At 31.2% G+C, this 27,368-nt stretch overlaps 2 protein-coding genes across 6 annotated transcripts; one reads left to right on the top strand and one right to left on the bottom strand.

Moving 5' to 3' along the window:
* The first annotated feature begins 8,363 nt into the window (after positions 1-8,363).
* On the top strand, positions 8,364-11,854 carry LOC110647896 (OVARIAN TUMOR DOMAIN-containing deubiquitinating enzyme 1). Of its 2 annotated transcripts, none has more exons than XM_021801930.2 (10): positions 8,364-8,521; positions 8,595-8,766; positions 8,864-8,929; positions 9,010-9,093; positions 9,178-9,300; positions 10,230-10,282; positions 10,505-10,554; positions 10,639-10,739; positions 11,037-11,319; positions 11,648-11,854. In XM_021801930.2, exons 2-9 carry the CDS (start codon positions 8,608-8,610, stop codon positions 11,301-11,303), a joined length of 903 nt encoding a protein of 300 aa, XP_021657622.1. In that variant the 5' UTR covers positions 8,364-8,521; positions 8,595-8,607; the 3' UTR covers positions 11,304-11,319; positions 11,648-11,854. The 2 variants fall into 2 exon arrangements, with proteins under 2 accessions (XP_021657622.1, XP_021657623.1); XM_021801931.2 differs by having other exon boundaries at positions 8,373-8,521; positions 8,604-8,766.
* A 956-nt stretch (positions 11,855-12,810) lies between these two features.
* LOC110647895 (protein MEI2-like 4) lies at positions 12,811-20,610 on the bottom strand. 4 transcript variants are annotated; one of them, XM_021801927.2, is made up of 16 exons: positions 20,114-20,610; positions 19,504-19,550; positions 19,337-19,434; positions 19,146-19,191; positions 18,382-18,696; positions 17,771-18,201; positions 17,492-17,650; positions 17,209-17,325; positions 16,982-17,130; positions 16,468-16,544; positions 16,017-16,391; positions 14,498-15,143; positions 14,165-14,249; positions 13,978-14,046; positions 13,720-13,899; positions 12,811-13,457 (listed from the first exon to the last, which is right to left on the bottom strand). In XM_021801927.2, the coding sequence occupies exons 3-16, from the start codon at positions 19,424-19,426 to the stop codon at positions 13,299-13,301; spliced, it is 2,898 nt and encodes a 965-aa protein (XP_021657619.2). In that variant the 5' UTR covers positions 19,427-19,434; positions 19,504-19,550; positions 20,114-20,610; the 3' UTR covers positions 12,811-13,298. The 4 variants fall into 4 exon arrangements, with proteins under 4 accessions (XP_021657619.2, XP_021657616.2, XP_021657618.2 ...); XM_021801924.2 differs by having other exon boundaries at positions 15,981-16,391; positions 20,114-20,609; XM_021801926.2 differs by having other exon boundaries at positions 15,981-16,370; positions 20,114-20,609.
* Positions 20,611-27,368: the final 6,758 nt, after the last annotated feature.

Here is a 27,368-nt window from a genome sequence, read left to right as displayed (position 1 = left end):
AGTTATCTCATAAATTATAGAATGTGAGTTTCATCTTATCGTAAGAGAAGGAGTACGTGCTTTTAGAGCATCTAATAAAACCACCCTGATCTGATCCCAATTCAACCTCTCTCCCAAATCAGACCCAGTAGTTCTAGTCCGAACCAAACCCCCCCCAGCCATGTCTAATTGCAGCCTCTACCTCTCCCTTTCTCTTCTCACTATTGGTCCTCCCCTCCTCTTTTCTGTGTCGTTTCAAGTTACAATCCTAAAATCTCATATCCTCTTTCTCATTTCTCTTCTCTTCTCACAGTCGAATCGAAACAACCATCAATCGAGGTAGCATCATGCCACCACCATCAAGTCATCTCTCCCCTTAGCCGGCGAAGTTATCATGCGATTTCTTTCTACCTTCTACCATTATGTTTTCAAACAAAGGTGAAGAAAAATTAAGAGAATTTTATTAATATTTATTTTGTGGGTTTTTATTATTAATTTCATGGGATTTTCAATATTTAATTTTGTGGAGTTTTGATTATTTATTTTATAGGGGCTAGGCTAACATGGAGAATTTACATGCATGTTAGCAAAGATTTAGCGAAGATTTCTAGGCGTTAATATAGGAGATTGATTATTTTATTGGTTTTGAATGCAAATTTTAAGTATCTTTATTATTACTCTTGATGCGTTGTTCTTTCTTGGGCTTTCTCCCTCCATCATATATATATATATATATATACATTTGTCTTTATTTTTTATTTTCAGTGAATTAAATATAAAAATAATATTTTAATTTATCAAAGCTATTAGTCAATATCATTAATTTAAAATTTATTTAGCTAGAATTAGAATTTAACTGTGATTTTTTTTTGTTTTTTATAACGAGTTGAGTTAACAGTAGAATGAACACTTTGCGTGAATTAAAAGAGAATGGTGGAGAATCGAGAAGTCTAAATACGGATAGGCGTAGGCCTGACGTTGAAACAGACCTTGCTCGTGGTTTGTCGCTGACTTCAAAGGCTACACCACGTTACCCATTTGACTATGACCACCATATTACCTATATCATGCATGAGTTCACCCAAAAGCGACCTCTCCTCTCGTCCCACCATTTTTCGCTAGTCAACAAAGATCTTCCTCCTGACACGATCCCCATCCTTTTATATTATATTATTTAATTATTTTATTAAATTTAATTTTATCATTTTAGCCCTTTCACCTAGGCCTCTAGCCCATAATTCTCTTAATTTTGTTGATCTTCGGCCCTATTCGGCTTCAACATTAACCAAACTTGGTATACGGTGCAGCCTTGGGTGCATGGGCCGTGAAGTGTAGTTCGTGGGAATAAGTTGGGTCCAAATGTTTAGGCAAACGTAAACGTAAGTGCTCCAAAAAGCTTTAATTTTACCCACTGATCTTGAATTACATATCTTGTATTATCATTTCTCATCTTTAATTTATCATTTAAAATTCTTCAAATTTTACTTCGTTTTTGACATTTTTCATGACACTCATGAGACGAAGAAGGTTTGAGTATGCATATCGAAAATGGAGGAAAGACTAGATGGAAATTGCAAGAAAAATTAATAGACATCATCTGTTATGATTTTTCTTTTATTTATTTGCAATTATTCATTGATATGGTATTATGTAAACTTTTAGCATTACATATTGATAATTATTATTTTTTGCCAATCATTTTTGTTTATTTATTGCTAATTATGCACATATATTGTTTATTCGTATTTAGAAAAATTTTATAAAAAATATTTGCAATGTTGTTTTGATCTTTACATTTGAATTTTGTTAAATTTATATATTTTATTTTTTAAAAAAATTATAGAAATTAGCAATAGATTTTTCTTTCCCACATAGGAAAGAAAAATTATTCATTATTAATCAACAATGAAGACTTTTTGTTATTAATTACCTATGGAAAATAATAGTTGTTAATTAAGATTGGAAAACTAAAGCTTTTAAATCTGATGCTGTCGTTGAATTTGTCGAAGCAAAGGATTAAAGGTTTAAAGTTAAATTGATCAAACAAAGTTTAATCGGTATATTATTAAATAAATATTAAAAATAATAATAAATTATTTTTATAATAATTAATGTTTATGTTTTATAAATACTTAATAAATTAAAGTTAATCAAATTTTAATGCAATTTAAAAAAGTAATTCAAAGTTTTATTTAAAATTTAAATAATATTATTATTTTAAAACAAAATATTTAAAATAAAGTTTTATTAATAAAAATTTATTTATATTAATAAAAAATCATTTGAACATATTAAATTTTATAAAACAATAAATAAAAAATTTTATATATTTTTTATTATTAAAAAAATAATAAAATAAATAATAAGAGCATCTATCAAATAATGAAAAAAATTAACTGTTCTTCTCGTTAGTCCTTTTAAAGTTAGGAAATTGCCTTTTTCTTAGTTATATATTAATGCTAGATGTATCCTTGTGCATTGCATGAATTTTTTTTATACATAATTTTAAATTATTGAATTAATTAATATTTTTAATAAATAAATTTTATTGACTATATTTAAAAAGTAAAATTTTTTTAAATAAAACTATCTTTTTTATTTTTTTATTTATTTAATATTTTAATTAATATTCCAAGTTAATTGCCAACGTGTCATTACAAGTTCAAAATAAATTGTAGGTTGGAATATCAATTAATTATTAGATATATCAGAAGTATTAAAAAATAGGTATATCTCTTTCAAAGAGAAATATACCCTCCCTAAAATATAAAAGAGTGGGTTCTACATAACTGTTAGAAATAATATATATACACTGAATACACCTAATAATTTCTTTCAAATATCTCCTTTCTAGTTTCCACGAATATTTCATGTTTAGCCTAATCCAATTCTTATAGCAGTGAAAATTACTGTTTTTTTTTTTTTTTTTGATTCGTTGCTATTTAGCAAAAAAAATAAAAAAGAATTTATCACTATGAAAATTAACAAGTGGAATAATCACGAGATTTTTTTTGTTATTAATCTGTTGCTAAATTGAATTATTTATGGATTTCTTTGATTTAGCATCAAAATTTTGATTTTATTTAAACAAGTAATAAAATAATTATCGACATGTATATATATCTTGGAACAAAAGATAAGCTATTTTTAAATTAGGAGAAATTACTAAAAAAATTTATGTACTTTTAATTTTTTTCTAATTTTGCTTTATACTTTAAAAATAATTAATTAAACTTTATACTTTCAAATGTTGCACAATTCTATCTGGCTGTTACTATTTTCATTAAGTGATTAACAGAGATATCACGTTAGCCACCACGATTACGCCATATAAGTTGTTATGTTATGTCACGTCACACTAATAATAGGATAGAATTGTATAATATTTGAAAGTATATGTCTTAGTTGGTAATTTTTTTAAGTATAGGATAAAATTGAAAAAATTTTAAAAGTATAAGATATTTTTGATAATTTCTCCTAAACTTAAATGGGTTTGGATAGTTGAAATACTAATTAGATTTAGACATGATAATTTTAACAAGTATTTTATAATTGCTATCCTAGCATGTATAATCTAAAGACAAAAAAATTATTTTTTCTTAAATATTTACATTAAAAATTATATATAATTAATAAAATTATATACAACAACAATAACAATTAAAACTCTCAAACTAGTTAATATTGAAAGCTTTTCCTGAAATTATATACAATTAAAACTAGTTATATAGATTCTTTTTCGCAATTCATTTATCTGTGAAATCATTTCCGTTTAATATTCAAAATATTTTTTCATCATTCATTATAATTTTATATAAATTAAAATGGGTTATTAATAATTTTAAGAGAAATTACAAACTTTAACTAATTTAGAAGACTTAATTTTTATTATTATTGTATATACTTTAATTAATTATATATAACTTTTATAATAAATATTTAAGAAATTTTATTTTTTTAGTCTTTAGATTATATTAAGAATGATAACATATAAAGTACCTCTTAAAATTATCATGTTTGAATTCAATTAGTATCTTATATGCCCAAACCCTTTTAAATTTATATATTCTATCTACTTAATAATCTACATAAAATATATTTATAATTAATAAATTAGGAAAAATTACCAATAAAATCTTACACTTCAAAAAATTAATCTTACACTTCAAAAAAATTTTTAATTCTACCCTATACTTTAAAAATCACTATCTAAACCCTATACTTTCAAATGATGCACAATTCTATCCCAACATTACTATTTTCGTTAAGTGATTAACGGAGATACCATGTCAGTCGCCACATTACGGTATATCGACTGTAACGTCACACCAATAATAAGGTGGAATTGTGTAATATACAAAAGTATAAAGTTTTAATTGATAATTTTTAAAGTATATGATATAATTAAAAAATTTTTAAAAGTATAGAATTTTTTTAATAATTTCCACTTTAAATTAACTTAATTGGTTATGACATTGTTAGTGTTCCATGAGGTCATCGTTCAAATCTCTTTGTTAGCGCTTAAAATTTTTTTTTTTTTTTCCTTGTAAATGAGCGGGTCAACCTGCTAGTTCATATTAAGTCAAAGGGTTAATGAAAAACTGGCCAATAAGTCAATCTCTTTCTTGATTCAACTGAAAACCCATTTCGGTTTAGTATTGGTTCATCGGTTATCTAGTCAACTCAAAGGGTTAGGTTTTTATCAACATATTCTTATGAATACCCTCTTCTATAATGAGCCTCGATCTTGAAAGCCCCATGTCATTAGGAAGAAGAGTGAATTTTGTAATGTTTTGCGTTTTCTAATAGGGGTGAGAGAGCAAGAGAGAACGTAGCGAATGAGAGAGATGAGAGTGAAATACACACACATATATATATATATATATATATATATAAAAGAGGTAAATATTCTCGTAATACTGTTACATGATACCCATTTTAAAAAATTTATTAGATGTCATATTCCATAAAAAAAATATAAATTTATTATATGTCATATTTCATAAAAATATATATATAATTCTCTTTTAGGTTAATTATTTAAATTTTTTTAAATATAATATTTAAAAATTAAAACTTTTGTAATTAAAAGTATTATTTAGAATTTATTTTTTATATAAATTTATTTATATAAAAATATTATTTATCATATACCAATAATAATAATAATAATAATAATAATAATAATAATAATAATAATAATAATTAGTTATGGAGTTTGCTACACATTATCATTCATAAAATATTATTATTATTATTATTATTATTATTATAAAATGAATTCATTAGTAATATTATATTTAAAATAAAATGATTGTAATTTTTTAAATTGATGTATATATTTTATGCTTTATTTTACTTTTTATTTATATATTTTTTAATTATTTAGGATATTAATGTAAGTTTATGCTAATAATTATTTTTTTATATTTTATATTCTTAATGCATTTTAGAGAGATGCCTTTTAATAATTTACATATTATTAAATTTATATTTATTGTATTATATTTGATTAATATTAATTATAAATATAAATATATTAACAAATTAAATACTAAAAACTAAAAATTAATAAACCTTTGTGTAAAAATACGGGCATTTATTATTTAATGGCTTATTAAATTCTCAAAATTTTTACAATCAATTTTAAATGTACAAATCATAAAATAATAAAATATATAACTTGATAATATCATATTTAAAATGAATTAATTACAATTTTTTAAATGGAGGTATATTTTTATGTTTTATTTTGCTTTTTATTTGTACATTATTTTAATTATTTGAGATATTAATGTAAGTTTATACTAATAATTATTTTTTAAAACATTTTATATATTTTTAATACATTTCAGAAATATGTCTTTTAATAATTTATATAATATTAAATTTATATTTATTGTATTATAATTTATTAATATTAATTATATATATAAAGATATCAATAATTTCAATACTAAAAATTAAAATTAATAAATCCAAGTGTAAAAACACAAGCATTTAAATCCAACTAGTTATAACTCTTAGTTGAAATGATAAACTAATAATTAATTAATCAATATGTATTTAGTATTTTTTTTCTTACTATATAGAATTTTATTTTCTCTCTCTAAAACTATTTATAATCACACATGATTGAACATATTTAATCAACCTCTCTCTAAATGTTAATATTTATTGGTTTGTTATTCTAAGTAGGTTGCTAATTGGAATCACGAAGGTATAGTATAATTTTTCAAGATGGATTGTAGAGAGGGAAAAAAAAGGAAACAAGAGAGAAAGAAATAAAAGAAAAAATAAATAAATTGAATTTATTTTAATAAGAAAAATTAAAAAATTCATTTTTCAGTGTCTTATCAATCTGTACTTAAAGAAATTAAAATTAATTTATAATTATTTATATGTGCATTAATTAAATAGAAATTATGGAATTTTGGGTGATAAATGGAAGATGAATGACATGATAATAGGCTATTATTGGGGGAAGGGAGGGGGTAAAATTATTACAATATACTAAAGGAGAGCAACTTTTAAAATGACTCCTTTGTCCTTCTCCATAATTTCTTCATTTGGTGGGTTTGTTTACTCTAAAAGGCCTGGGCTTGGACTCCTTCTGGACAAAAAAATTGGAGAAATCTATATATTTATATATAAAGCAAACTATTCTTAAGGTATTGGCATGTGGTGTTTTTTTTAATTATATTATTCTGTATTATTCTCTGTTATATTTCAATTTTTTTATTAAGTTTCTTTATTTTTTAATAATTAATTATTTAATTGTTTCATATTATAATTAAATTATTAATTTTCTAATTTTGTATATGTAAATTTTAAATTATTTAATAATTATTTTTTTAATTCTATAATAAGTAATCATTATTATAAAATAAGTTAAAATATATTAATATATATTAATTACACGTATTTATATATTTATATTTATTACATATATTTATATAATTTAATTATTTTTATTATGAAATTTTTATTAAAAAGTTTAAGAGATGAAATATAATAAAAATAAAATATATAATAATTAATAAAATTTAAGAATTATATTATTTTTATATATTAAAATTAAAAAAATATATAAATTAAAATTATTAATAGTCACATGTGTTAGTACGAGTAATTCTCTAGTTATATAATAAAATAATAATTTTATGTAAAATTTCTTATATGAAATGGCAATCTAATAATAAGTATATATATATATATATCCTAACAAGTAAATATATATAAATGGGTGAGTCTCAAAATCTATAATCATATTGCATTTTTTTTAAATAACCATATTTGCTCATTTAAAATTATTTATTTTAACCATATTAGATTGAGGTAATAAAGAAATTATAATTATAAAATGCTAAAAAAATTAATTTCAATATATAAAAATTGATCCCTCTTAACGTAAATATTTAAAAAAAAAATTAGTAGTATTAAATTAATATATTACTTTATATAGGCATAATTTAAAGTATTTTAATGTGTTTAATTAATCTAAGAATCCTCGTTGAAGCATTTTTTTTTCTATTTGAATATATTTTATTATAATTAATTGATAGTTTCAAATAATTTATATGTGTAAAATTGACATAAAATAAATTATAATTTTTAAAAATATTACTTTTTAACTTAATTTTTGAATTACGAGTTAGTATTTTAATGTAAAATACTAAATACTTATTTTTAAAAAAAATATAAAAATATTGATATAAAAATAATATTACAAATTAAGATTATGATGAACATAAAAAAATATTAATAAATAGTTTAAAGTTAAAATTAGTATATGTAAAAAAATTGATAGTATTATTTATTTTAACTATTATAAGTTTAAAAATTAAGATTAAATTAAAATAAATTAATAAACAGTGTATAGTTTTAATTTAAACATTCAAATAAAAAAAATTATCTAAATTAAAATAGAAAACGTTTAATTTTTTTAAATAATATATATACTAATAATTTGACATATACTTAACTCATATTTTGATAGAATTTTTTTTTTAATATTATCAATTTTAGAACCTTAAATTCTTATATTCTTATGATTTAACATATTACCAATTTATCACAATTTTATATTTAATATTATTATATTTTTTATGACAAATTGTTGAATACTCTTTTTACTGTACTTGTCCACTTTCATCCACAGAATTTTAAATCTCGAATTTTTAAATTTAAAAAATAATTAATTTTTATTATAAATAATCAATATATTATTTTTTAATATACTAAATATATTTATAATTTACTTAATAATATAAATACATATAAATTATTAAAAAAATATTACATCAACCCCGTGGCAAGCCACGGTAATCATGCTTGTTAAGACTGAAAAGAGGGATTATCAATAACCCATCGAGTATTGAGATACCGCACATTGCGCATCTAAACATTATTTATTTATGGAGCGTCAAACCCCTTTTTATTTTGGATAATTTGCAAGCGCTAAAGGTTTTAAAAAAAAATTAAAATACTAAAAGAGGGGAAAAGATCAGGCGGAGAGCAGCTCACCACTTTTGATCTTCAGGTACTCGCCAGTATTAGAATTTTGCAGTCTTCAAATTCTGTTTGTATGCGATTTAATTGGATTGATTTGCTAGGAGAGACAGAGAGATGCAGAATCAGAATCAGAATCAGGAGGGGCAATTAGCGGATGGCCAAACAGCTTCTGAATTTGAAGATTGGGCAAGTTTTGGGGACGATGATATTATGCAACAACACTCAGCAATTCGCTCCGCTGAAGCCGATAAAATTCCTTTTCTCGGTGACAAGGCATTTTCTTTTCTTTTCTTTTCTTTTTCAATGCTTATTTTACTTTTCGATTCCAATGCATTTTTTAGTTCAAAGCAATCCATCGATTATACTGCAGGAGCCTCTTTCTGCGTTAGCCGCTGAATATGAATCAGGGAGCCCTATTTTGCTCGAGAAGATAAAGGTTCTCCGCGTTGTTTCTTCTCCTGCTCTTTCATGTAATACATATTTCTCTACTAGTAACCGGTATTGCTGTTCGTGTAGGTCCTTGGCGACCAGTATGTTGCTATTAGGCGAACGCGCGGAGATGGCAATTGCTTCTTTCGAAGCTTTATGTTTTCATACCTCGTATGCCTTATATGCATTTTCCCCAATTTGTGCTTTATTTATTCCCATCATTTCTTGCTCATGGGAACTTGGTACTGTAAATAGGAGCACATTTTGGAGACACAGGATCGGGCAGAAGTTGATCAAATTAAAGCGAAGGTGGAAGAATGTAGGAAAACGCTTCAGAGTTTGGGTTATGCTGACTTTACCTTTGAGGATTTTTTTGCGGTAAGCCTTTTGTGTGCATTTTACTTCTTTGTACAATAGTTGCTTGCTTTTTTGTTAATATGAATTATGAACGTTCTTTCTTTATTCTGTTGTTTATACTATGCTTAACCATTGCCCTCAAAGAGACATATGATTATTATTTAGGATAATGTCATAGCTAATTATTGTTTTAGGGTTATACTATATGAGCATGGTACAGCCATAACACTGGGTGGTTTTAAGTTTTCTTAATTTGATGGATGCGAGTAACAGTATCATTGCTGACCTTCCTGTATTCTTCTCCAAGGGAATGGTGGACCTGTGTATTTCACTTGAACTCAATTTCTACTTGGGTTTAAATGTCTATCAAATAGTGACATCGTTTCTAAAGGTTATATCTGATTAGCACTAGGGAAAAAAGAGAAGGAATGGGAAATTTTCTGCTGTGCAAATTGCAAAATACAGTTGCATTGAGCTTATGTACAATCTTTTAATCTTCATTTTAAAATGAGCAAAATTCTGTACAACTTCCTGTTTTATTATTGGGATAGGAAGATCTAATTCCTCTAGCCCCTTTCAAAATACTATTTGTTAAAGACTAATGAAGCTTTCCCTATACCAGCATTTGCTAACTCTTTATTCTAAAATGTTTGCCGTGGTTACTTGCTATAGCTACAGTGCCATGGTGATTGTAGAAATTGAATTAACAAAAGTAATAATCGAAAAAGTGTTCATGAATATGAGTACAAAAAATGAATGATACAAAAAGCATAAATTAGAGAACTGAATAAACCAAATACATAAAGTGAATAATTTTTATGGAAATTTTGTAATAAAAAGTAACTTACGACAATATTGTAGTTGTAGTGAGTCACTATACTATCAGTGTTCCTCTTTATTTACCTTAATAATACATACATAAAACATTGAATGTGGTGAAAATTTTGCAGCTATTCCTGGAGCAGCTGGACTGTGTTCTTCAAGGAAATGATTCTTCAATAAGGTATTTTGCTCTGGTATTTCTGTTAACAATTCTGACAGTGCATTTACTCTGGTATCTTAAGTTTCATTCTTCAAAGTTCATCTCAGGAACTTTTGCTTTTAACCATTAACAAACATATAGCATGGTATTTCATAATAAAGTATTTATGCATTAATGCTAATCAAATGATTTTTTTTTTCTGATTATGTGCAATGAACTCTTTTTTTAATTCTTCATTTACAGTCACGATGAGCTCATAAATAGGAGTCGTGATCAATCAATATCAGATTATGGTGAGCGACTTTAAAGACTTGATGGTATGAATGAATCGCTCCTTCTCTTAAATAAAATATCTCCTAACAGATTTGGTTGGTTAGTTGTCATGTTTTTCAGATTTGTTACTTCTGGGGAAATACGGAAACGCTCCGAGTTTTTTGAACCCTTCATATTGGGGTTAACAAATGCAACTGTAGAACAGGTTTGTTTAATACTAAAATTTAGTTATTTATGAACATTTTCCTTTCATTATCAGTTTATTGCCATTATGGACTTTGGTCTTTGACAGAAGATTAGGGTGATTATAATCCTTGCACAGCAGCTATGTACATTTAATGTAATCTTCTCCATATTTTGGTCCTTGTGTGAATTCTTTCAAAGGTGTACATTTCAAACACCTAGTACTTGTTTAATTACCATAATGCCTTGGCTAGACAACAAGATTATCATTGTTCTCTCTCTCTCTCTCTCTCTAATGTTACAATCTGGTTTGGCGTAGTTTTGCAAGTCATCTGTGGAACCTATGGGTGAAGAGAGCGACCATGTGCACATTACTGCCCTATCAGATGCCTTGGGTGTGCCAATTCGTGTTGTATACCTTGACCGCAGTTCTTGTGATACAGGCAGTGTTAGTGTAAATCATCATGATTTCATTCCTGCTGCTGATGATCTCCCAAATTCTACTAGTGGTGGTTCAGTGACCAAGAATCCCTTCATTACTTTGCTTTATCGTCCAGGTCACTATGATATTCTCTACGCAAAGTGATTCCTTGCCCACTCTGGTAAGCTAATCTTGAATCTTTCAAGTCATAATACACTACATTAGTCTGTGGGTGCATTTTTTTTTTTTTTTTGTGGTTTTGTTTGGGGGGGGGGGGGGTTGAAGGGAGGAGTGGAGGGGGAATGTAAAACATGTAGTCCATTATTGAAACACCTTCTGTTTCAGTATCGTAGGCACTTTAATGCCACTTCTTGTCATTAGTAACATTAAGTTACATGCTGGTAAAATTATTAAATTGTTAACTGAATAGTTTTTTTCTTCTTGAATGATGCGTGTAATAATTTTTAAGGATGCTTTGTTCATTGAATCTTCATTTACATATATTGCAGACTGTTAATTGATTCTGGCAAATGGTGGGGCTATGAAGGTAATAAGTGACTCATGGCAGGAACTCTAGTGTTGTAAGGCAAAGAACTAAGCTCATTTGCTTTATGCTTTAGCTTGTGAAAAATGTTCAAATGCTTCTAAACCCTGTGAGTGGGGATATAAATGCAAGGTTTCTAGAAAAGCTGGGAACAATCATCAGTTTCAATTCATGGATTGAGATGGTCCTCAACTGGTCTTTAATCATCCCTGTGAAATTGCTTTACTGAAGGGTGAAAAATTTATGTCATCCTGATTTTTCTTTTTTATTTCTTTTTACAGCTTGCTTTTTTTTTTTTGTCATACCCATCTAAGGGTATCAAAGGTCTGCCACTGGCAGCCATTACTTTGAGATTAGGTGCTAACATCTAACAAGGTCGGGTTTAGCAGCTAGTTACCAAGCATGTTGCCGTAAGTGTTCCAGCTAATTGTTGGCAAAATCAGACCCGCATTGTCATTGCATCCTTTTATAGTTATTTCAATGAAATTATTAGAGGGAATTTATGAAGAATATTAGTAGATTTCCCTCATGGAGCCTTTCTGCCAGTGCCAGGGACAATCATGGTTGATTGTTGAAAGTCTCCAAACTGAGAGCTATTCATCTACGTAAGACTGCAATCAGCAAATGGGTACAAATTGTTTCGCTTACTGTTTCTTTCTGGTCGCTGGCTCAAGCTGTCTTCTTCATGATGACTGAAGTTATTATAGATCCCCCAATATATAAATATATCCTTCATTTTGAGTCGTTGAAAATTAGATGGCCAAGGCAACGTTGTTTTTGTAGATATCTTTTAAGCTCAATTCATTTAATAGTTGGCACTTATCGTGGTGCCTAATCCCCTTTTTCAAAGATATTAACACAAGAACCATCAGCATGAATAACGATTATGAACAAATTGAAGCAGGTGATAGTGTTGATTCCGGTAAAATTAGAGACGCTTCAAAATAAACCTTGAGCTGCTCACGGTGGTGTCTCTCTCTATCATCAATGTGCAGTTGCCTTGTCAAACTGGCCAATGCCAGATGATAGCCTTGTTCTTATCTACGTAAGTTAGAACCGTAATTGCATCAAAGCATGAATATGCACATCCAAATGAAATGGAGCATCGTTTTAGGTCATGACAGAAAATATCCCAAAAAGGAATAATAATAATAATAATAATACACAGCATTTCAAAATTTTCAACAGAGCTCCAAGGCTGGTATATGTCAGCAATTACATATGGTATGAAAGCCCTAAAAAAGCCCTAAAAAGTATCAAAAGAAGTGTTAGGAGAGGAGCCTCCAGAACCTCAATGAAAGATCCCTCGTTGCTCAGAAACTCCTATGCATCTACTTTATTACTCTCAAGAACATCCAAAATTTTGAAGCTTCACCCTCATGCTTCTTTTTTCTGATGGTTCCATAATTTAAAGGAAACTGAAGCCAATCAGAATCTCATTTTTGTTCTGGCGATGAATTGTTTTCCCTAAAATTTTAAGAGGCTTCCCAAGAGCAGAAAAATGTGTTTGTTTTCAATCAGCCACCCCAATATATTTAATCAAAGACTTGGGGAGGTACCAATCTTAAATTACTCAATCCTATGGGGTTAGTTGCCCTAAAAAATAGGTGGCTTCCTCAGTCAGACTCCTTCCCAGACCTTGATGAAGCATCCCCATTCAAGGAATCCTCCCTGTTTGCCAAATTTGGTGGACCTCCTTGCTCGTTTTCCTCATGCGTGATGGTTTTAGGTTTCCCAGGTCTAGTTCGAACATTAACCCCCATTGGAAAGGGCACCTACAGATAAGGAAAGGGTCAGCATATGAAATCTCTTGCATCATCTTCTCTCCTTGAAATTTGGTTTTCCTACATCCTAGAGGAGGGAATCTTAAGCCAATGTTTCAGTTTTATTACAAATGCAAAGTACTTTTAGCAGGAAACCCACCTTCAAGTTCAGCAGGAATTTGTAGATATTTTATTTCATGTTCAAATAGATAACGAAACGCATGATTAACTACTAACCAGAATCTATAGTTCCTTGATTCTGTGAAATTCATACCTGATCACCAGCATTGGGGCCATCAGTGTTGAATAGAATGGGTCGGCATCGTTTATCCTCATTCATCAAGCTTGAATTCTGGAAATGTGCAATAAGAGCAGCTTTTCCTTGTATGCGAGCATATGCAAGTGATGCCACCTTTTCACTATTGAACTTCTCCCATTTCTTTCCATTAAACACCTGTCATAATTAGATTTTCCTTTTTGCTTTAGCATACATACATGTAGTTTACATTCTTTGAGCTTACAGAGAACCAACCTGATAGAATGGAATTATCTGGCTTGGGGAAATCATATTGATAAATGCATACCCCACATTGCACTTATTCTGCAACACATGTAAGTCAAGCAAATAATGCATAAGGATTCCGAAAGTAAAATAAACATGACAAGTATCATCACTGCAATTCTTAACCACAAATTTAAAGGCTATATATTTCACTTGCCTTGAAATCAATTGGTAGATAAATGAAATCATAAGTTCCTTTGTGCTGTTCATCAATTGCAGCCAGAAGCATTTTTGAAGTATACCTGCAATCACAACCAAACAACTGTCTTAAATCATAATCTTAAACCACAGGATCTGTGACAACCAATCGATGGAAATTTTAATTTAACGCAATCTTAAGTATCAAATACAATTTCAAAATCATTGGGCATTTCTAAACCAGACAGTTCCAAGGATTAAAAGTTAATGTTTCATAAGACAATGTTAAGACAATAATTAAATAGCAACTAGTACTAATATGGTCACAGAATCAAAGGAATGCACCACATACTTGTTAGGAATATTCTTTATCATAAGTGTCGTTCGGTGGTCTTCCCCTCGCAGTATGCGATCTATATCAAGTTCATACTGTTTCTTGTCAGCCTGGTTATTGCTGCCTTCATTTTTACGGCTCCTCCCACGTTCGCTTGGAGAGTCAAATGAATTGGTCATAGGAATCATTTGGCTCCTGCTAGGAAAAATTGGGGATCTCTGATGGTGCGGTTGGAATCCTACACTTTTAGGGGGTATTGGCAAGTCCACATAGTGTCCAGCAACACGAGGGAACATGGTAGGAGACAAAAGTTCCATAGAGTGCAGTGAGTTATTAGAAATTCTCAAGCTCCCAAGGGAACCTGGATGAAAACCAGAAGTCTCAGGAGATTCCCCTGCATAAGCAGGTCGCTCCCAGAAAGATGGATTAACAGTTGGTGCTGATCCCACATGGTGGTTATTTATAGGTAAAACAGAGTTAAGAACAGGAGGTGGTGCTCTAGGAGGTCCATGCAGCCGGACTGTGGGATGAGCCATTGAAATTCCATTGACAAAGGATGGTGGGCTTGGCCATATCATGCCTGGAGAATGTGGGTGATAGGAGTTACCCCATGCATAATGATGTCCAGGAAGAGAGGGGCTTCCATTAATAGTGGATCCAAAAACTGAAAACAGGCAAGAGAGGTTAAATAAATATAAAAATAAATTGACTGAACTAAGTGAATTCTGATTTTCACCCGACGAGAATCATTTAATATGCATAGCTTCCAAATATTCCTACTTTAATATTAGAACGTGAAGCTACCAAAATGAACTCACATAAGACATCTAAACTTCAGACCACTGCATGGAATGAAAACTGTGGTAAGAGTAGGATTAGACAGGTTACTTTGACTTTTCAAATCCTACCACCATAGGATCATGTCACGTAAGAACTTAACCTCAACTAAGACATTGGAGGTAGAAGAGTTTTGAAAGTACACAACTGCAATCATCCCTATCTGATTGCAGTTCAGTATTCTAAGAGCAAAGAAGATAATGCAAATCAAACTTAGGTTTTCAGTGAGCCAAATCACTGTTGCTTTTTCCCCCTTAAAATTTGTGTTTTTCGTCTTACTAGAGGCTTTCACATTATGCTATACAGGTATGCCAGCAATGGAGAGGCAAGGCAGGAAAATAAAGGCTCTGTTATGTTGCCATGCTTTTTTTGGTTTGGCTATTTTGGAAGTTAAAGGGCAATATTAGGTGAGAAAATAAAAGGCAACATTTAAAAGGTTCTTTTTTTTATTATTATTCTTGTTAATTTCCCTTATCCTTTCTCATGTGGAGTAACCTGTATTTATCAAGTACGCTATTTTATTAATGCATTTGTTTTATAGCAAAATCAAAATTTATAGCAAGTACTTTTTAGGAAGCAAAAATAAAAAGGCATCAAGTTTGAACCAAATGGATCCCCCCAAATAAATAAATAAACAAAAATCATTTGAAACAACTGCATTTACCCCTATCATTGAATTCAATCGAGTGTCTATTTGTACCAATTCTGTGCGACTGCCTGTTGTCGATTCTTTCAGGGGGCTTCAGACTCATGTTTGCAGCCATGCTGCCAGGAGAATTGCAGTGAAGAACACTCTTCAAACCATCATGATATTCTGGAAGTGAATGAGGATGAAAATTTGGTGTGCGTTGAAAATCAAATTTTAATTGGCCCTGCATGCAACCAGGCTCAGCAAGGCCAGTTTGGTTGCCAGCTGATTCAAGCCTCAAAACAGAGGACAAGCTATTAGGAACACTAGAAGAAATTCCATGATGACATTCAGATTCCAGAAATGGGGCTTGTGTTGCAGATGGTAATCCCAAGAGAGTTCCATTATCCATGCCATTGGAAATAACTGCACCATTTGGAAGTGCTCCTGTTAACAATACTTCATAAGAGAACAGAAACAATTATATTTAATAAGCAGGATATCTTATTGGTAATGATCTTACCAGTGATTCCAGCAGCTGAGTTTTTGGGAGGGCTACTTCGCTGTGCATGAGGGCCACACTCATCATGTTCCAACAAACTGTAACACAAAAAGGCTGCTTACTTCAGGAGAAGATATAAAGCAGCTATTTCTCTATCCTCAAATATAGACAACAGAAAGCAGGCATGCAGCAAGACCTCTTGGGCTTGATTCATGAGTTAGAGCAGTGGGGTTAGGTTAGAGTTAGATTTATTGTTTAATCTGGTCAAGCACTAGCAAAAATATGCAAGCACAAATAAAACTAGAAATTTGACCCAAAAAAAATGTTGGTCTTTCCTCCTTAACCAGCAACAACTGAAACAGTAAAACCTTATTCCACCTTAAATGTGGAGAGAGAGAGAGAGAGAGAGAGAGAGAGAGAGAGAGAGAGAGATTTCTGCTCTGATACCCCAAATTTGATTGTTATTCCAATGGAACTAAAGCAAAATCAGGAAAGAAAAGAAAGTAAATGCAGAATAAATATGGTTGGACAATACCATCTTGAACCCCCGATATGGCTTGACTCAAGCTTAATCTGCTTCCCTGCAATATCACTCCTGTTCAACGCACGAAGAGCAGCTTCTGCAGCTCTAACATCATAAAATTCGATAAGTTTGTGATGACCTCTGTGTGGGGCTTCACGAATCTGCAATGCAAAAACAACATGGACCATGCCTCATTCATAGTTACTCCTTTGTTAAATGATAAAAATTAACACACTTACCTCCTTAATTTCTCCATACACCCCAAAAATCTGATGAAGTTCATCATTTGAAATAGAAGAATCAAGGTTGAAAACAACCAGGGTCCCCTGATTAATATCTTTTGCTGAGGGGTTGTCCTGACAAAAGTGGAAGAATAAGGCAAGGAATCATGTAATGAGACTTGTGCATGTGTCAGGAACCTAAAAGATCCTAAAGAACAGAACTTACATTCTACTAACAACTATAATGATGATTGATTAATAAAAGCACAATCATACATAAGGAAGAACTTTAGGAGCTTACCTTTGGGATTGAGTAATGAATGTCAAGTTTCCGATGCCTCAGTGGTGAATCCTGGAGTGCTGTCATCGCATTGCTTGCAGCTCTAATATCATAATAGGAGATCATAACAAAACCACGATGCTTGCAGGATGTATAAAGAGTATGGATATCTCCATATTGCTGCATACTCAGAGTAAGAAATGATTTACAGCAGGTACTATGATCATGAAAGAAATATAGCCCATGTAAATAACATATATGAACCAACAACATAAGCAATAAAAGATGTAAAACACACACCTCAAATAAGGCTCTTAACTCAGAATCTTCAACATCGCTATTTATATTTCTCACAAAAAGAGTTCGAGAAGGGTGTTCAACATAAGGGTGTTCTCCAGCTATTGAACCATTGCTGAACCCTAGCTGACCATTAGAAAATCCTCCAGGAAATTCAGTATCATTGTGCCTTGCAGGACTATCATCTCCCAAATCCAATCCACCAACACTGCTAAAAAGGTCTAACTCCTCCATATCATCTCTGCCACTGGATTGGTTGATATTGTCTAGCTTATCAGTGATTCCACTAAACAAGTCATCATCACTAGGGAGAAGGTTTCCAATGGTTTGGGCCTCAATTTCTTCAAGGGATTCAAAAGGTTCCTCTTCCTCGAAATGGGAAGCGACAGTATCAACAGAATGGCCATATGGTACATTGTTTGAGGATAACCTCACTGTATCAAAATCATAATGCTTATGTTTAGATAATAAACAAAATCCTGGAGAAAAGATAGAAGCCAAATCTAGACATTGGTGGGTGTTGCATCTGGAACATAATTGAGCGTGAAGCATGTGAGTTACCATAAATATGTATTTGTGCGTGAAGGAACGTTAATAAGAGGAAAGAAACATACACTTTCTACTAAATAATTCTGATAATGAGCTTGAGAATAGACTGTTCTCATACTGAGTTGCTATCATGTCAACTTTGCCACCTTCTGAGAAACAAGATGCTGACTGTACATTCAAACCAGATCTTGTCTCATGGACCACAGATCTTGAGGGCTGAGTCACCGCTGTCCCTGTTCCCACTGCATGCCTAATTAAGCTATGATTCAATTTCTGATCCCGCATTTGGAAAGAATGATGAAGTTCAAGTGACTTTGATGACTGACATCCCACAGCTCCAAGATTTTCCATGGGTAGCACAGGTGCTGATTTCCCAGTGGCTGTTCAAGTAATTTTGTCAATTTTTACTCCACAAATGCGGAATTTCTTTATATAGCTAAAATATTAACTACATTTACAACTGAATTTAGGAAAAGAATCTCTCTCTTAAAATTAAAAATAAAAAATAAACAAAAATAAATAAAACACGGCCACTATTTGGTAAGGATCAAAGTAAGCGCAGAAGCCTTCCATGTAAAAGCACTAAACAAAGGCAAAGCATAAGAGTTGCATTTCCTCCTGCATCTACTTTTGTCCATAATTCATACACTCGGCTATGGAATACATTCTTCCAGAAAAATCAGTAATTACATTTCCATTCTATTGGCAGATAAGATTTGATAAGCTTATTGGCAGTATGAACAATTTAAAGTTGATTGATCAAAAAGAAAAATCCAAAAAGATAAGGTAAACAATTTCATTCATGCCCTTAGTGGAGCAAAACACTGACCATGGTGATCAGGCTTGGTGTCCAACTTCCAGAACCCAATGTGTCTCTGCAATGAGTAGAAAACAAAAGAAAAACAATGATTCCAACAAACACATGAACAAAAGGTTTTTAGTTGGCTATTATGTGCTAAAGCAATATATGATATGTGTGTGCGTGTGGACATGTCAAATTATGAACTGGTAATAGCATACCTCACTAGCAAAAGATGCATCCTCAGAGAAGAACGATGATGAGGACAAACCTGGTGAGCTCTTTGCTTCAGATGGCATGATGATTGACATCTAAAAATCTAGAAACCAAAAAAAAGGTCAGATTAATTCCATCTATGGCTGGCCTAATACTCATGCACATTGCACACCTTTGTTAACAGAATCCAAAATCTCTCTCCTCTCCAACAATGGAACTCTGCATGGCAAAATTCGGAAGGTAATTCAACCAACAAAGAGACAACTATACTACCCAATAAAAAAACGCATATAGCTGATAAGAATTACAAGGTATAGCATTTATTATTTGCCTAATAAAAAATTGCAAGTTGTTTTGCATCGAGATCTCAAATTGGAAGTATTGCAAAAGGAGAAGTTAAATAGACAATTAATAACAAGATTACAACACAATTCTACAGAATAAGAATTCAGATATATGTAATTTCGAATTGTTCATCAACTCATTAATTGCGTAATAAGACGGGCAATTTTGATGAAAGATCAGCAAGATCCGAAGAGCTGCAACTAAAAGTCACTTCCTCCAATGAAACCAAATTTGCCAAATTCAACTACTTTTAGCTAGAGCTCGCGCGCACAATCTACCTAGAAACCTACAAATTTGATATACAATTCTAAAAGACAGTGAAATATATAAACTTCGAATTTCAAAGAGAACCGATCATCTTCAGAGGATCGGAAAGACGGAAAAGCGCCTTGAAGCAAAAAATGCGAGAATAACTGAACAAAGCGTAACAAACAAACCTTATTAAATAGCAAAAGGAGTGCAATTCAGAGCGAGGAGAGACCAGGTGGACAAGCGAGGGAGCAATTTAAACAGAGTCAACACAGAACGAGAGATGGAATAAATTACGCCATAAGGCAAGGAAAATTGAGTACAGAAGCTATCATCCTGGCATCTGTGGCGTGCAAGATCTTCCAAACCCTAACTTGATTCTCTTTTCCCTGCATTGCACGTTAACCACCACCTCCTTTCTCACTTCTCCATTTTTTCCCCTTTTCTTATACCTTCATTAGTCTCTCCCTCACCATGGAGGTGAAAATTTCTGTCGGAATCTATGAAGTTTCCGGCGAGAAACAGAACTTTCTCGCCAGAGAAGTGGATGCAGCGCTTGCTAAAACGGAGAACCGTTTCTTGCAGGAAAAAACTAGACCAGACTCCTACAAACAGGAGATCATGAGGTAGGAAAACCGTTATACAGTTTAACGGCGTCAAGTCCCAATCCGTGTTGTGGTCTCAGCGAGTCTTGTTGGGCTCTGTCTTGTGTCTGAAAATAAACAATTGAATGACCATAATAACCTTGATTATTGATTTTTTGTTTTAGGTAATTAACAAATAAACAACCGATAAGCAAGGAGGTTTAGGCAATGCGATTGCGACAACGAGATAGGTTACAACTTACAACTCAAACGGTTCGGTTTGGTTTGGTAGCATTTGGGACCGCTGTCTTAATTAGTGGACCGCTCTCTCAATTCGTTAACGGATGCTTTATTAATTACAGAGAAATAATCCTGTGATTTACAGAGGAATTGGAACTTCCAGATATTATTAGCCACGCGTCAAGCCTTCATCGGAAAATTATGCTTCCGTGAAAAGACAGTTGTGGAGCGAATCGCCACCTGAATCTGTCTTGGTCCTGATGGATATTACGTGGACAAAATGAAGGGAAGTTAATTAGTTAAATACGACAGGTAAAATCCTAAGATATTTTTTGGCGGATTTGTTACGTACCATTTTAATTTTCGTGAATGTTTTGGTTTGTGAAAACAAAAATATAAAAGTTGCATTTGTTCATACTCTTATCTCGCCTAGGCTACAACAGGATTGTTGTTATAAGCAGACAGAAAGTTAGATTAAGGAATTGATATTTCCTTCCAATCATATAACTATCTTAAGAAATTACGTATGTCTTAATTCAAACATCCAAAGCCAGAACAAAATCAATTGTGATTTCCACCACATGTAGTAGTCTACTGGTGACAAATGCACGGATCCCCCAAGTTTAGAATTCTACTGCTCAACAATGGTTAGGGACATTCAACCTGACACACTATAAAATTAATTCCGCTTTTGGAGCCATTTGCCCTGCAACGGTGTTAGGATGGATATTGGGAGCGACGGCAGCCACGCAGCTTGGCCTCTCCTTGCATGTGCTTGTACTCTCATTACCAAGATATGCTAGCTGAGCTGGGGGTTCCCATGTTATGGCCAGCCTGCTTTGACGAAGAAATTCAAGTTGAAGGGTGGCCTGCTTTTAGGAATTTACGAAACTGGTCATGGTGCATGCTAGGACAAAGAAGACGCATTGTCTGATCTACAAGGACCAACAAACTGTCAGCTAGAGGACTAAATATTTTCAAATATCTCATATTTGGAGCCTTTAAGTATTTTCAAAAAATTATATTATTAGCATTTAAAAAAAAATTAATGGACTAAAAAAGATATTTTCCTCTCACTCTGTCCAGTACTCTGCAGTCTTCACTGTGTTCATCTTTCCTCATCTTCCGCCTTCTCGGGGCCTTATTTAAATCTTTAGTTCATAAGCCCTAGATTCTCAAGTCCCCCTTCTCTCTTCTATCTATCCAACTCCGGCTTCAATTTTCTCTTGGGAATTGAACGTCATCTGAGGCTCTCTTCTCAGCCTCCAATCTAATTTTTAATCAAGATTAGCCGAGGCTTAAAGATATCTCAGCAGACAAAAGACCATATTGTGGTGGTAATTATAAATTATTAAATAAAATAATTATTTAAATTATAAAAATTAATAAGATACTTAAAAAAAATAAGTACTTAATATAAAAGAGATAGCAAGTTATTAAAAGCTAGCGCTAACAGTACTAATGGTTTCTGAAGAAGGAAATCAGGCTATTGAAAGTAGACTCATCGCTAGCCAAAATGATTCGATTTTGGTTATCAAATCCATATTCCTCTGCAGCTTTGTCTAGCAACTGCTGGAAGATTGGATTGTGGAGTTAAGATGTGGGGACAACAAATCTTTTCATTTCATTGCCCACATACACCACAAAATGACCCTTCGGAGCTCTTCTCCTTCCCCCAACCTCTTCTTATTTTGGCATCTTGATCAAGAAACTAAATAAGAGAGAAGACAAATAAAATTCAAGAGCAAGAAATACAGTTTAAAGATTGGTAACTGATATTATAGCATATATAGAGAGAGCTAAAGAAATGTGCCTTTCCACAATTCTTCATCATGAAAATGCATATAGGAATTAAGAAATGTGATTAACATCCGTGGACTTCTCAAATGGCCCCTCCATTGCTTTTATCCAAAATTCACAGGCATTTGCATGCATGGGGAGAGAAACCTTCAGAAACTAATCTATATGGTACTGGAAATGGAACCTAATTAAGTATAGATCGTGCCGACAAATAATTTATTAATTATATGTAAAATAAATTCGTTATCATATAAAAATTTTGAAAAAAATTTAATAATGTTAATTATATTAAAAAAATTAAAATTTAATCAAATTTATTAGTAGGAATTTAAATTTAAAGAACTTGCAAGAATAAAAAAGGGTTGTCTGGTCAACGTTACTATCAAAAAAAAAAAAAAAGAACAGGTCAATTCTCTCCTTGAAATCCAATACAGGAACAGCCTCTGCTACTTCACTAACTTCGAGTTTGTCTGCTTCTATATTTGCTTCCTGACGGTGGAGAGGTCAACAATTCAATTTTAGTTTCCTCTTTAACTGGATTGCTGTTTATTATATATATATATATAATCATACATTTTATTAATCAGTTTTAATTCGATCATATTTAAATTATTTTTTAAAATTTAAATTTTGATTAAAATCTAATAATAATAATAGAAGCAAATGTGATGATAAGGAATATATTGTAAATAACTTGGGGATCAGCTTCTCTCTTTAGTTTTTTAGAGAGAGAAAATTCTTTATTTTTGAAAACTTCTTTTAGCAACTCCAATTTTTTTATTTTTTAGGCTTTGGTAGTCTCTTCCTACCCCGATTGAGCAAGGGGCTCTTCCTCTTTGCTTGGTTTTGTAGGTCTTACCTAATAGTGGCAATTCGTGTTTATGTCGTGTCAACACACGATATAAACACGATTAAAATCGATATAAATATGATATGATTAATAAATTATATCAAAAATTTAAATACAAATACGACTGTTTTATTATATGGATTATACGACACGATAGAATTAATATTAAATTATATTAGGTGTATTGAATAGAGCACGACCCATTTAACACGATTTGACATGATTTAATCCATTTAACAAGCTAAAGCTATATAAATAGGTTAATAGGTCATAATGGGTTAAATGGATTAGTGGGTTACGAATTGTGATACAAATATTAAACCGTGTCATTAACGTGCCAAGTTGAGTTAGCTTTTTAACCCATAACACGACTCGATTATATCAGTGTCATAAATGAGTCGACACAAATTCGACATGAACACGAATAAGCCTAACACAAATCCTATATTTTCATATCGTATTCGCGAGTTATATCTAAAATTGCCACCCTTAATCTTAAAGAATGTAAATAGTTTTTTTTTTTTTTTTTTTTTTTTGGTTCTAGTTGGGTTTGCAAGTCTAGGGTTAAAGAGTGAGGGTTTTGCTTGAGGGGACCTATGTTATTCCTAGAGAGAGGATGTTGTTTTCTCTTTGGTTATGTTATGTTTTTATTTTTTTTATTCTAGTGATGGTTCTCTTGCTGGTGGATGTGAACTAGTATATCATCGAGAACCAATAGGCACCACCAAAACATGGCTTTCTAACCCCTCAAGGCTAGATTAGATAAACACTAGAGTTCTGACAAGCTTCTTATTTACACACACATGATCATTTAGTCTTTGTTGGTCGGTTTAGATTCTTGCCCCGGTCAATTATGGATTTACTATATAAACATATGAGATCTATTTATTTAATAAATGAGTCTTATAATAAATCTTGTATTTTGAATATTGAGTTTAGATAAGAAAAATTTCAATTTACAACTTTATAATTTTGCCGATGGTCTTATCTATTGTAATTGCATCCATTAAAATAGCATTTTCTACAATGAAAATCGTGAATAATTGATTACCTAATAGAATTGGTGATTAATAAATGAACAATTGTTTGATCATATATATTAAGAATGATATTTTTTTATAAGATTGACAATGAAACTATTATCCAATATTATAAGGCATGAAAACTCGTAAGGAATGATCATAATTTTATGTTTTAATTTTTATTAATGTAAAGTATATTAGAGATATTTAATATTAATTAATTAATTAATGTAATTTCTTTTGTGCTACAAGTTCTTATATTTTTATGAAAAAATATTTAAAATTTGCACCCATAATTAAAATTCTAGCTTTGCCCTGCTTGGAGTAGGCGTCCAGGTTGGCTCAACCATTCCTGCGGTCGACCATACCCCCACCGCTCTCTACCTCGGTCTTTTTATGCATCTTCCGCCAACACTTGTTTATTGCCAGGTCTGTATCATTAAATGCGGGTAAAGATTATGTCTGCAACATCAATGATCAGGAGAGGCAATTGTATTCTCCCAAAGATACACGATCAAGAAAAAGAACTGAAGTTAATCACTCAATGCAAGAAAATCTATCAACTGTGACTACGAAAGATATATGTGATAGAGACGCTGAAAGCCTGCTGGCCTCTGGCTTTGGATCTGTTAAATACGAAAAAATGGAAACAATGGTTTTAGAAAGTGTTGCTTATATGGAATCGATGGACTGGACTAGAATAGGTTTTTAGCTGATCATATGTGTCAAAAGGCTGGTGCTAAGGTAAAAGGACTGTGACTGCTCTTCATAAAAATTATCCTTGCTCTGTTCCGGTGATTGCATTTCAAAGGATCTTTTATGGAAATGAACACGAATAAGCCTCTTATATATTAGCTAGACAGTATCTATTTTGGTAGTATCGCAGAAGCAGAACTAATATCTTTCAAGTTCTCTACCTCTTTATATTGATCATTTGAATTTAAGTTATCATTCAACATTGATTGGCCATGATGCATGATGCCTTGAATCTCATAGTTGCCATAATTATAATAAAATGAGTTTACTGCTTACCCGTTGATTGCTTTGATTAATCTGAAAAATAGCTTGAAGTAGCAATCAAATTGCTCTAAAGAATTGCCAAATAGTTCATTATGGACATGAATTCATATGGACAGATTTCTAAGTCACATAATTGTCATTTTTTAATTAGATATGTTTGCTGCCTTTGTTTTAAGATTTCTTTTGAACAGGAGAGAGTGTCTAAAGATTCTTCTAAACTGGCAGGGTATAAAATCTTTGAATGAATAACATCACTTCTTTCATGATCATATGTATTTTGCAAATTCACAGAAGTGTTTTATGTTCCAAGCTTAGCATGAGAGGACATATCCCTATTACTAATATGATTGATCCTCCTATTGCTCTTGCAAGTAGCTTTACTGATTGACTTGTGCTTTGTTAGAGGGTAGTCTATCTTGCTGAGGGAGGGTTTTCTCTTTTGTATTTTAACTAGCTTATCTTATGTATGCCATGTTTATTTTAGGTGTATTTTTGTTTATTACCATTCTTGCAATTTGAATTTTCTTACTAGTTTTCTAGTTCATATGTTGCATGTCAGAAGAACATGTCATAATTTCTTTTGACTGATGAAAGAATATTCTAAACAAAATGGACCCACTTTTCAAGCAAAATTGATTTTGTATCATTGAACTATGAAGTCATTATTACATTTTAAGTTATTTGGATCCATTCTGATGCCAAACTTTATCAGTTAGTAGCAATTCTTTCTGGTGTATATGAAAATTAGCGTACTATAGTGAATATTTAAATAAAAAAAATTAATATTTAGGCATAAACTTCAGTTGTAGTTAGCCTATGGTATCATAGTCAGCCTAATACTATTCTTGCTGGGCTTAATTGCTTATTCCAAAACGAGCTCCTCTTGAGATTGTGCATCAGTTATAGTGCATGTTTCTATAGAACCTTTCGTTAGCAATTGAAAATATAAACAATGAAAGGGTCCAATATAAATAATTAAGTTGTAACACTAAATGGTTAGTCATTTTTATATATATGCAGCTCAATTACTTTTATATATATATATATATATATATATATATATATATATATATATATATATATATATATATATTTGTATTAAAAATGAATTAATATGTAGTATGCTCAACATTCTCTCTACATTTTACACCTTTTTCTCAATTTCCATTTCTTCACATTCTATTTTCATGTTATGTTTGATGCACTTTCCTTCCAGAGGCAGGCAACAAGGTGGTGTGTATCTACATGCGCGTAATCTCATGAAGAAAATGCATAAAGCGGAAAGTGAGTCAGTTTTGCATAGATGAGGTTCCTAAGCTAATATTACCAGATTTATTTAGACTTTGCTCGGATTGCATGGCAGACGACATAACTCCTATGCAGGTAATTTCATTTGGGTTTCTCTTCCTTTCAACCTGTATTATATTGGCTTTTGAGCTTCTCATTTCCAATGTCCTGCTAACCGTATAGGCTAATGTCAGGATTTTGTGATGTACTTACATTGTGGAATTCCCTTTTAAATGGAATAAATTTTAACTACTATTCTTGAATTTATAGGTTATAATGTTACAGTCTCTTAATTTTAAATACAACATAAAACTCTTCAATTTTCAAATTTTACACAACAAAATTTTTTTAACTTCTAATTACTGATTTTTCAATTAAATACTAACGTGAATAGGCCCAGCGTTAACGCTTAATCAATATTTTTCTCTACTCTAATATAAAATTATTTCCTCTACGCGTGAAAAATTATTTTCTCTGCAAAGAGAAAAATGATTTAATTTACACATGACTTGAAAAAGAAAGAGAAATATTAATTATGCACCACATTGGAACCATCCAGGTCAACGTTTCACTGAAAAATTAGTGATTGGAGATTAGAGAAATTTTACTGTTTAAATTTTGAAAGTTAAGGAGGTTTTAT

Source organism: Hevea brasiliensis, chromosome 5 (genome assembly GCF_030052815.1).
Source record: "Hevea brasiliensis isolate MT/VB/25A 57/8 chromosome 5, ASM3005281v1, whole genome shotgun sequence".
In the NCBI taxonomy this organism is placed as follows: Eukaryota; Viridiplantae; Streptophyta; class Magnoliopsida; order Malpighiales; family Euphorbiaceae; genus Hevea; species Hevea brasiliensis.
The sequence above is the reverse complement of the archived record's forward strand: the minus strand, read 5'-3'. Positions and strand labels throughout refer to the sequence as shown.

Excerpts from the sequence above, each read along its gene's own strand:
- LOC110647896 (XM_021801930.2), top strand. The coding sequence starts at position 8,608 with ATGCAGAATCAGAATCAGAATCAGGAGGGGCAATTAGCGGATGGCCAA. Across the intron at positions 9,094-9,177 it reads GCTTTATGTTTTCATACCTC|GAGCACATTTTGGAGACACA; the intron begins GTATGCCTTATA and ends TACTGTAAATAG. Across the intron at positions 10,740-11,036 it reads CAAATGCAACTGTAGAACAG|TTTTGCAAGTCATCTGTGGA; the intron begins GTTTGTTTAATA and ends GGTTTGGCGTAG.
- LOC110647895 (XM_021801924.2), bottom strand. The coding sequence starts at position 19,426 with ATGTCAATCATCATGCCATCTGAAGCAAAGAGCTCACCAGGTTTGTCC. Across the intron at positions 17,651-17,770 it reads AGTTAAGAGCCTTATTTGAG|CAATATGGAGATATCCATAC; the intron begins GTGTGTGTTTTA and ends CTGAGTATGCAG. Across the intron at positions 16,392-16,467 it reads CTCAGCTGCTGGAATCACTG|GAGCACTTCCAAATGGTGCA; the intron begins GTAAGATCATTA and ends TATTGTTAACAG.